This window comes from Sprattus sprattus (genome assembly GCF_963457725.1).
Source record: "Sprattus sprattus genome assembly, chromosome: 3".
Classification (NCBI taxonomy): domain Eukaryota; kingdom Metazoa; phylum Chordata; class Actinopteri; order Clupeiformes; family Clupeidae; genus Sprattus; species Sprattus sprattus.
Window position 1 is genome coordinate 40,764,250 of NC_137922.1, and position 11,368 is coordinate 40,775,617.

At 45.6% G+C, this 11,368-nt stretch overlaps 1 protein-coding gene across 1 annotated transcript; it reads right to left on the minus strand.

Moving 5' to 3' along the window:
- Positions 1 to 3,958: 3,958 nt before the first annotated feature.
- meox1 (mesenchyme homeobox 1) lies at positions 3,959 to 11,329 on the minus strand. Its single transcript, XM_080834521.1, has 3 exons — positions 10,140 to 11,329; positions 5,211 to 5,383; positions 3,959 to 4,100 (listed from the first exon to the last, which is right to left on the minus strand). The coding sequence occupies exons 1-3, from the start codon at positions 10,636 to 10,638 to the stop codon at positions 3,978 to 3,980; spliced, it is 795 nt and encodes a 264-aa protein (XP_080690647.1). The 5' UTR covers positions 10,639 to 11,329; the 3' UTR covers positions 3,959 to 3,977.
- Between the last annotated feature and the right edge of the window lie 39 nt (positions 11,330 to 11,368).

Genomic DNA, 11,368 nt, shown 5'->3' on the forward strand with positions numbered 1-11,368 from the left:
TTTGATTTATCAAAAATTGGTAAACCTTCTGTCTGAGGTAAAAAAAAAAAAAACATTACTCTCTGCTAATGCTTGTAAAGGTTGTAAAATTAATACCCACTGCACTAAACTGTCTGAAATATAGAGATATACTATCGGACAAGAGAAAGATAAAAGGGTCATCATCTTTTCCTGTTATCTTGTTCCATTCTTTTTTTTTTTGCAACGAGTCGATTCAACATTTTGCCTGGTTCAATTGCTTCCCTGGATTTGTCATGCTATTAATTAAACTGTGCCCATGATTCTACTATACGATTGTAAAAGTCAAGTAATGATTTGTTCATGAACAACAACATACTAATCTCATTTACAAAGTTGATTTAATGGTTCAGAGCATCAGATTTATAAGGCCCACAGTTTATCAAACATGACACATGGCATTATCCCTTATTGTGCAGAAAAATAAAAAGGGAAATAAATTACATAAGTGGATCTCTGGGACAGTATAAATCCTCTATCTATAACTTTCCTTAGAAGAGAGAATGAAGTCTTTGTGTGCTTTTATGTCATGGTGACATGTTGCTTCAGTAAACAATAACAGCATGCAGATGGGCAGTCTCTACCGGCTGGGGGTCTGCAGGACACGCTTTAATTTCAACGGCCGCTTCGCAGTCATGACCTCCACACCTCCCGCTATCCATCAACCCCCCCCCCTTCCCCCGGACCTGGCCTGTCCCTGTCCTGGGCTGGTGGAGGAAGGGTGTCAAAGTAAAAGCCCTCCCTCTCCCACCTCTGACGTTTACGTGCAAAGCCTTAACCATATGAGAACAAATAGGCAGGCCACATCATTGTATTTAGGCAGGTACTGACAGAAGTGTTAATTAAACACTGAAAGTGTTAATTAAACATGTAAAGTGAGAATAGTTTACATTAGTTTTAAGTGTTAGAATGTTGATATGCCCTTGTGGCTATGGTTATAAATGTTTTGTTATCAGTTAATACACTTTTTATAATGCATTATTTAGGGTGAATATCTACTTCACAAAAAGAAACTATTGTCAACAGAACACACACACAACATTATATTGGTAACATTATATGCATTATTTTGGCAATAGGTTTAAATGGAGCCTTTAATCTCACAAGTATATTTCAGTTTATTGTTAATCGTGGCTTTCAAGAGCAATCTCCTCTCCTTGCATTTAGAGCCATTTAAAGAGAATTCTTGTTGCATTTGTAACATCACAAGCCCCTCAACCAAATTCATTTAACTGCCCACAGAAAGGTCATATTCTCAAAGCACAAAGTAATGTGTTTCTGAAAGAATGTCCCAAAGTGAAATCTGCTTTCATAATCATAAGCTGGCTACGGGGTGATGGAGCAACCCTCGTTATGTTTGAGTTTTTGGAAGCTTCTGCCGGTGTCTTCAGTTCACTTCCACTGCTTACCCGAGGGATGCCAAACACTGAGGGATGTCTCTCTGTTTTCAAAACACTCAGGTTTGGCCTGTGTTGTTGTTCTCTAAATTGTTAGTAGAGGTTCTTTGTGGCCCCCTGGATGATACATTTTGTCATACATTTTGTTTTTGAATTTTTTGTCTAGCTTGTCTGCCTCACCGATTTCAAGATGCTGCCTACAGCAGTCACGAAGGTGAACAGACAGACAAGATCTACTGACAGAAGAGAACCCCAAAATCCCAACATTCCTTGCAGGATTTCCCAGAGTCTGACCCTAAATCAACAAATTTATCATCCCTTCCATAAACACAATTTAATATCCCAGTCAAATGAAATCCAATATGTAATTTGGGGTTAAGCTTGTATATTTTATTAAATGTCTTAGGTGTAAATGAACGGTGAGCTCCTGGAGTGCCCTTTTATTTTTAATAGCAGCAGCACTAATACCATCATTATGTTTTATATGTTGGGTTTATTTTTACAGCCATTACCTCTAATACAATAATAGGCCCTCATAGCTATGGAATGCAAAGGAAGTAATGAAGGATGGGCTTGGAGCAGCTGTGGTCTGCTGGGGTCAGTGGTACAGTAAGACTTAACCCCTGCCGTGGGCGTGTGTGGAACGGTTCCCTGGCAGGTCCAGCGTCGAGGGCAGTAACCTCTCCAGGCTTTGTTTGGCCGCCCCGGGCCCCCCAGCACATAGGCCCGCCATTGTGAGTCCCCGGACTCCTGGATGCTTTACCGCTGTTTTCTTTGGGAAGCAGGAAATTGGATGACTGGCTACCTGCTACAACAACATCCTGTACTTGAGAAGTCGTCTCTTCACCCATACCCACCTATTATTTCCTCCCGTCTCCCGAAAGCCATGCCGTTGGTCAGCCTCCAGACTTCTGGTACGGCGATGGGGGCCCCCACACGCTGGCCCACCGGACCTCCATTCGAAAGAAAAGGGGGGGCCGAGATCAATTTTTGTACCCGTCCAGATGCTTCCGTCAAAAATACTTCTGGGAGCCAAGTCTATAACTGGCACCGAATTTTGCAGCTCCCGGCCATTCGGAGCTCAGGTACCATAGAGCAGTTTGTAAAAGGAGTCAGGATCAAGGAGGATGGTGGGCTTTAAACACACTACACACTTGTTTCACATACTGCTCATATTAAACATGGCCCTTTTCTGAGCCAGCTGAGCTGCATGCATGCGCATCGTTAAAATGTGCCATGGGATTTATAGGCAAATGGACACGTGATTTATGGGCGAATCGATGAAAACTCTTCCTGCTTATCTTTATAGAGAGGTGTTATGTGTCCACCTGGCCAAAGCCGGGCTTTGCTGAGAGAGGACCAGGTCAATCAATAGTTGTTCATCACAATCGAGGGCCATTAGTCACACTAGCCCAGACAATGGAAGTAAATCTTTGCAGTATAGTACATTCAATATACCCTTGACACACCATTAGGGTAGACCTTTAAAAAAATGTAATTTAAATGAAAGATGAGAGTTCCAATTAGAATAAGGGTTTGGGGGAGTATATATTTTTATGTCCACATTTCTGGACTGTGTTGTCATGCTTTTTGGACCAAGCTGTACACAGAGGCCAAAAACAAAGGCACTAATGCGAGCCAAGAAACTGTAGCTGTTTGCTCTTTCACCTCATAACTCAAACATTTGAGGTCTGGGTAGGCAAAAAAAAAATCACCATATTGATATTTTATTTTTGAGAATTTATTCATTTTTTTGTAGATTTCAATACGCAACATCTGTGTTTTATCATTTTCATCAAATGTAAAAAAAAAAAAAAAAAAAAACAATAGAAAGAGGCACAAATATATGCTTAATCACTGTTCAAGAAACGCAAAAAAGTATACTCTAAGAACCTGACAAACAAGAAGGACAGGATGTTGAGGCACTCATGGTTTAGTAATGCTGATGGGATCCTGAGGCAGTCTTTTGGGTATAAGCCTTCAGCAGGTGGGTGCTTCCAGACTTCCCAACCCACATTTGCTGTGTGAGCCAGTCTCAACCACAGGGCCACAGTATCCCTCACTGAGGGGGTGAAAGCTGTTACACCGTTATGAAGAGATGAGCTCACTGGGTAACGTGTGTGAACGCTGACGAGCATTGACACCCAAAGCCGGAACTCGTTTGGTTTAGTCCAAGTTTTTCCCAGTCTGTGTGCTAGTCATAGTTCCTTAGAAATGAGCTGACCCAGAGAAAAAAGGGATGAACGTTTAGATCGGAGGAGATAGGATAGGACGGGGCTGGGCAGGGGGGGGTGGGGGGTGGCTAGGGGGTTTCTCAGACAGTGCAAGGCTCAGGCCAGAGCCTCCACATGGGCCACAGGAGGAGGTCCACACTGGGGTTAACAACAAAAGAGAAGAAACGTGAACAAGGGTTCCTCGTGGCCATCGTGGCATCCCGGTCAAATCAGTCAAGCGTGTGCGGGTTGTGTCTCTGGTGGCACGGGACGGGAAGGAGAGGTGGAGGGAGGGATGGGGGGGGGGGGGGGGGGGGGGGCGGGGTAAAAAGCGAAGTGGAAGCTCATTTTACTCCGAACTGGGCGAGGCAGCCGAGTCAAGGTCGTCGGCCTCCAGGTCGTGGGGGGAGGCAGGCTGTCCTCCTTTCACTCTCTTCCACTTCATCCTTCTGTTCTGGAACCACACCTTCACCTGCGGAAATAGAGGATGGGCTTGGTCATCACAACGCTGGCTACTAACAAAAGCTTAAAGCACAGTCAACTTGGAAACTGCATGATCTTCAGCTATATGATTTACAAGTGATTTTTTTTTACAAGTTGGTGTCTTGCTGAAATGCAATTTCATGTCTCAATGTCCGGGTGATTTTCAAATTGTGAAACTCGGGGCAGTAACTCTTGCGGCAGCGAATCACCAGGGAGGACAAGCGTGTGACCCCTTGTGCATCCCTCTCTGTATTCCCTAAGGCAACGCGGGACCGCAGACAATCTGTTCCCACACTATTTTTAAAAGCCCGTCCCCAGCTCTGATTCTGGGCTGCCACTCACGTCAGCGCTTGGAGAGGCCGGCTGCCAAGATATGTAGGATGCATCGGAAAAACTCGAGACAGAGTAGCTGAGGGACTGGGGTGGAGAGCAGGGAAGGGCTGAGATCTGGCGCGGGCTGGGGGTGCCGGGCCTGGGAAAGCCATCTACGACCAGGCTAAGGTCTGTCATTGTGGAACTGTGGCCTCATTAGTGAAGAGCAAGACGGGGCGGTGGGTTTAAGCCCTTGATCACAGAAATGTTTATCACATCCCTTTCAAATTCGATACAAATTTTAAAATAATTTACTGTAACTGTTAAAAATGTCGGATGTCACACACATGTTAAAATGGTTACATTACGTTAAGCTGTATACTGAAGGCTATGGTGCTGTAAACTTGCATCAAATGGTTTAAGCATCTATGACAACACTGCCTTAGTCTCGTTTTCATTGTTTTACTTCATCAATCAAAGTATCTTGTTCCTTAATCGCATAAGAAGACGTTTGTAAAGAACATAAGACAACAGACCAGATTTACTTTTTGTGGGGGAATAGACAAGTTCACATATTAGATTGCGAAAAATAGAAAATAGAAATGAGACAGGACTCTATGTAGTTTAGATAGAAATGTACTGTCCCTTTGATATTTTACAACGAAAAGGTATTTTTTCTTTAGATAGAAAAAGTGTTGTCTTTAAACTGATGGAGTCATCTTTCATTTCCATTTCTCGAACATGTTGTTCTGTAGTGCTGTGGCTGTTGCTGGGCCATGGCTTTTACCTGTCTCTCGGTGAGGTCCAGATTGACGGCGATCTCGTAGCGGCGCAAGCGCGTTAGGTAGTTGTGGTGGGTGAACTCAGCCTCCAGCTCCCTGAGCTGCTCTTTCGTAAACGCCGTGCGCTCCTTCCTGGCCTTGCAGTTGGAGTCGGCCTTGAAGTTGGAGTCCTGGATTTCTGCAGGCCACAAGGGTGGAGACGAAGGGAAAATATTGATTTCATGGAATATGTCGTGTTGCATTGATGTTACTTGTTACATTAGTATTTTCAATTTTTTTCCAACTTTTTATTTTCCAACTTTTTCTTGCGAAGAAATCGACCTCCCTCATACACCATAGCTCGGCTTTGAACTGCGTTTGCGGCATCGATCTCAGGCCCCTTGCCACCTCTCTCATCCGACACCTCCTAAGCATCAGTTCCCAGGCGTGTTACGTTTAAAAGTCTCCCCACATTTTTTTTACAGCGTTACTGCTGTTTTTTTTTTGTGAGTCTCGCAGGCCACACACACTTGCACAGAGCTGTGGCCCGGATCAGAGGCTGCCCTGGCCCCCAGTGATACTTTGGGTCGAGAGGGGTGGGGTGGGGTGGGAGTGAGGGTAGGGTAGGGATGGAGGGATCGGGGGTGAGAGGATTGGAGGTCCTGAAATGGGCCACAGAGGACTTGAGTTAGTCAGGAATGCGGCGGAACATCGTTAAATCCGCTAACAAAAGAACAAAGGCCTCAGCCTGGTCCAGCTGAAGTGTGCGTGTGTATGTGTGTACGTGTATGTGTGTGTGTGTGTGTGTGTCTGGGAAGACTTCCTCCTCTCCCGGTGCTCTCAGAGGAGGAAGCAAGGCTCCTGCCACTGTAACTCAACCTGACAGCCCACAGATCAGAAATCAACTGGAGTTTGTCCTGTAACACTGTCACGTCTCCGTCTCTGTCTCCTTCAAACCCAATCCCAACCCCAGCCCTCCCAGACATTACTCTCCTACATACATACACACACACACACAGGCACACTCACACATTATTTTTTATCATTGCGTGATAGTCTCCATTCTCCAATGCCATTGCTTAGCTTAGAAAAATGGTTGACCGTTTCAGAATTACAGGTCATTCTTTCTAAACAATCCAATTAATGGAGGGCCTTTTTGAGCACAGCGAGCAAACTATCAATAGAGCTACAGACAGCTGATGCAATCCCTGTGAAATGTCTATAATTTGTCAAAGTGAGAATTTCTCTGTGGCGGACGCCAGAACACCGAGCCAGGCTTCGAAATGGACGGCGATCACTGCGCCAGATGTGTGGTGAAGTCCAGACAGTTTTCATGCAAAGCACAGAGCACAGAGGTGTGTGTGCATGTGTGTGTGTGTGGGTGGGTGGGGGGGTTGTAAGAGAGAGGGAGAGGGAATTGGAGCATTAGAGAGAGAGCTGTGTCTTTGTGTGTGTGTGTGTGTGTGTGTGTGTGTGTGTGTGTGTGTGTGTGTGTGTGTGTGTGTGTGTGTGTGTGTGTGTGTGTGTGTGTGTGAGTGTGTGAGTGTGTGAGTGTGTGTGTGTAGGAGAGAGGAAGGGAGAGGGAGAAACCCTTTTTCATTCACACTTAACAACCTGTGGTCTGATTCCCATGAAAAGAGAATAAAAAGAGAGACAGAAAGATAGTGTCAGGAAGAGAAATAGGGAAACAGAGTGATGGCGAAAAGAGAGAGGGAGGAAAGCTGAATATAATCATCATTAAACTCCCATTCATTTTAGCTCGTTGGAAGAATGCTGTAAATGGCAAGGTGGCGGCAGGTTGAGGGTGAAACACCTGGCACTGCAGACAAACTGTTTGTGAGTGTGTGAGTAGAGAAAGTGTGTGTGTGTGTGTGTGTGTGTGTGCGTGTGAGTGAGTGCACAGGCTTCCACAAAACAGGCCCCAATAAATATCTCCAGCAAAAGCCCGTAAACTTTAAGGGAGCAACTCCTGTGCCCAGCGGGGAGTCTGGAACACAAACAGCATTTGGCATGTTCGGAGTGGGGTGCTAAAGTCATTTGTCTTAATTTACTCGCCAAAACCAGTCGGCTATTATGTCGCACCGTATGTAAATTAGCCACCACAAAAACAAAACACAGATGCAAACACCATCACCCCGCGTTAAATCAAACACATGGGCCTGTCTGGAAACCTAATGTTGTTTTTTTTGTTCACTTGTTGTGTTTTATTTGTTTTGAATAAAATAACAATAATAAAACTCAGATGATGCTACTTTGTAATATGGCTGACCTTTTGTGAGAGAAAAAAAACAGATGAATTTTGTTAGTCTTGTGTGATAAAAAACAAAAGAAACCTGGACTGCTGAAATGTTTTTCTCCTGCATTTCTGCAAACCAGAAAATGGCTTGGTCAACACTGATAAATCTCAAAATCGCACTCAAACATTGAAAAAGACATCAGCTTTTTTCTGGCCTTGCTTTTGTCATGTAAGGTTTGGACAACTGGGCTCCTTCACATTGTGTTGAATTTCCCTTGGCAGCGACCATCCTATCTGCTAACCATTATCCATAATTGTCACGACAATAACTATTACGTGTTAGTCATATTCCGAGCTCCAGGTGAAAGGCCTGTGTGAGTGAATGCAGTTGGGCCCGATTAGACTGTCAGCACCCAACACTCGCCCAATGCACCCTCACTGCAGTGTTTTTTTAAGGCAAACATCTCCAAGGCATTTTCTCTACACGCAAGTTATGCGTCTTTCTGCTCCAAATTCAGCTTGTTGGGCTCGCAGCTGACGGCCTCGGGTTCTCCTGCGCTTGTATCAGCAGCTTTTCCAGCAGGAATAACACATTGATCTGCAGGGATTTTGTTACCGCTTAACAACAGGAAAATGTCAATGGATAAGAATGTGAGAGTGGGATCGCAGGCAAGCTCTATTACAGACTGGGGTCTGGCATGTTCTCCCCACAAGTGGGTGAGGGTTACAATAAGGTAACCCAAAGAAAGCAGGAAAATGAACCGTGCATGGACATATATAGGCGTATATGTTTCCCTAATTAAGCATGAAGGTCTCTCGGCGTGTGTGTGTGTGTGTGTGTGTGTGTGTTTGTGTGTGTGTGCACCACTTAAATAACAACCTCTCATGAGAGACATGGTTGTCTGGTCCTTTCTTTTGAGACTGTTTTTTTTTTAGTCGAGTGAATATTCACGTTTTCGGATGTTGAAACACAAAGCCCACTCAAGCACTATTGGGGGGAATATATTTATCTTCAACAAAATGTTTCTCCCCCATCCCAGCAAGGCGAAAAAGCGAGCTCAGTTTCCATAGCATGGCGGAGGGCTGGAGATTAATGCATGCACCAGATGTCCCACAATACTGAGGTTCACTTTTCCTCCGCTCTGAACAGCATGAAATTGGAAGTATGCAAAGAGCATGGATCTATAGCTATTATAGTGATTTAATCATTTCCGGCGACCATTAGCCCAAACTGCAGGGGTGGTTAGGCTGCAGGTCTGTTAGGACACACAACTGTGCGAATATCGTAATCCCCTGGGGTCGCAAATTCTACGGTTTTGTGTAGAGTGCTCATGGTGTGAAATGGATTCAGGTATATCAGAACTCAACCCAAACCAACCAACGGTTTTGACGTCCGCTTAAGCGCTATTACATACATCATTTTAGTTATTTACTATACTGAGTTTATATGCACGTTTCAAAATCTAGTCCACAATTCACTGTAAATACTATTTTATTTTCAGTTACTTGATTGGGCTTTACAGTATTGGGCTGATGGCCTCAGCGACTCTAGTCTAGTTAAATGTGAAGTTATTTAATATGATAAAATCCGCTACATCTCCCTGTTTCAAATAGTATACCGCTCACCCATTCGCTGACTCTTTCACTAGTTACTAACTTATGGGTCATAAATGGGTGCAAACAGGCAAGTACTTGAGTTGACACAGCGGCCCCCTTAAAACTCCTCAATGGATTTGGAAGTGGAGATGAGCAACATTCTTCCAACACAATAGAGTTTGACTTACAGTAAGTGGGGCAGAGGACACTGTGAGTAATCACATTTTACCTCATTTATTTGAAGCTTTTAAGAGGCTAAAAACAATAGAGGGAAACAACTGCTGTAGTCTGTGTGTGTGTGTGTGTGTGTGTGTGTGTGTGTGTGTGTGTGTGTGTGTGTGTGTGTGTGTGTGTGTGTGTGTGTGTGCGCGTCTGTGCGTGTGTGTGTCTGTGTGTGTGTGTGTGTGCGCATGTTTGTGTGTGTGTGTGTGTGTGTGTGTGTGCGTACCTTTATGCATGCACGTGAAAGTGAATGCATGTGTCTGAGTGTGTGTATATCTTATGCCTGTTCACTTGTATCAGAGTGGATAAAGTAATTGAAAATCTACAAATATGTAGTGCAACATTTTTCATGTTTGAAATAATTTGTGTGATTTTTATCACTATTCACTGGAATAAAATCCAAAACCGTTACCCCTCTAAAATAACTTTCTGTTTTCTATGGAAAAAATATTTAATAGGAATCTGCATTGAGAAATCTACAGCACGCTCTGCAAATAGGCTTGCAGAACTCAGCAACTAATCTGTTTCAATATGAAAGCAGAAGGATTTGGCAGATGAAGTGACATCAGAATCAGAGACGCACTCACTGTCTGTGATTAATTATGTTGTATCAACTCTCACACCAGTCCAAATTCAAGACATTTATGAAGTGTTAAAACACACAGTTGGAAAGCCTGCTGTCTTAAGTTCAGCACACACCCTTGTGACAGCTACTGTTCATAATGCAAATCAGACAAAACAAGACACTTAGACCAGAACTTGGCATGGAAACACACTCTTTTTTTTTTACTTTGTCTTTGTAATGTCTCTATGTTTTCATCCCACACACACACACACACACAGATACAGTAATATCACAGTCCATGTCAGAACAATTCAGCACACACACACTCTTGCTCACCTGTGATGTCCCTCTTCCGCTTGGCTGTCTTCTTCTCTGTGTCTCCTGCTCCCAGGCTCTGTGGGGAGTAGTCCCCCTCCAGACCCCCGCTCACAGGCCCTCCGCCTGGCAGCCTGTCCCCTCCCGCACTGTCCATCTCTGGGCCTCCTGCCACTCCGGGCCCCACACCCGTGCCCACCGTGGCCGCCTGGCACGGCTCCTGGCCACGGCTCCTGGGCTCACAGGGCCCAAACTGCCACTCGGGCCTGGACTGGTAGCCGCCGTGGGCCTCGGGGTAGAGTCTGTCATCGCGCGGGTATGCGTGCGGCGAAGGCACCAGGCAGGAGCTGGAGAAGTCTGTGTAGGCCAGGAAGTCAGGCTTCTGGTGCAGGGAGAAGGGGGCCTGCTGGTAGGGCTGCAGCCCGCCGGTCGGCACTCCTGAGTGCGGGCTCCTCACGCAGCCCCAGATGGGGTTGGCCGGGTGAGAGCTCCGCATGCAGCTGCTGGCTGGCTGATCCATGGTTGGTGGTGGTGGTTGGGGAAATAGACAGGTTCTTTTTCGCAAGCAGGCTCAGGCGGACGACAAAGGGGGGGCACAAGAAAACTCACCCTCTCACACGCACATGCGCTCGCACGCAAGCAAGCAAGCCAGAGGCTCTGTGCAAGACGAGTGAGAGAGAGACGGCGGTGTGCAGAAGATCAGCTGGTCGGTGGTGGCTCTGAGGTAATGCAGCGCTGGGAGTATCCGCTTCGCCTTATCGGGTTTTTAAACGCACATCACTGGGCAAGCTTGTGTCCACCTGTGGAAATATCACTTTCTCTCTTGCTTTCTTTTTTTCCTCCTCTCTCCCCCTCTCTATTTCTCTCTCTCTCTCTCTCCCTCTCTCTCTGTCTGTCTGACTGAAACTCTGAACTCAGTTTTGCCTGAGTGGTGAGTGTATGAGCACACACTCTCCAATTGTGGTGTAACTCTGTCTCTCTCTCTCCCTCCCTCCTTCCCTCTCCCTCTCTCTCTGAGGTGTGACGTGTGAGGCGGCCTCCCTGGTCCTCTTTCCTTCTCTCAGACCCACACACACACTCACACAAGCACACCCTCCCTCACGCACAGTCTGAGGCGTTAGCTTTTAGCTCTCTTTCTCTTTCTCTCTCTTTTTCTTTCTCTCCACTCACATCCACGCTCTCTGGGCTTGCTCTGGGCTGCCTGTTTTCACAGCTCTGAGGCATTCCTTGACAAGCGCTCCCTCCTCCCT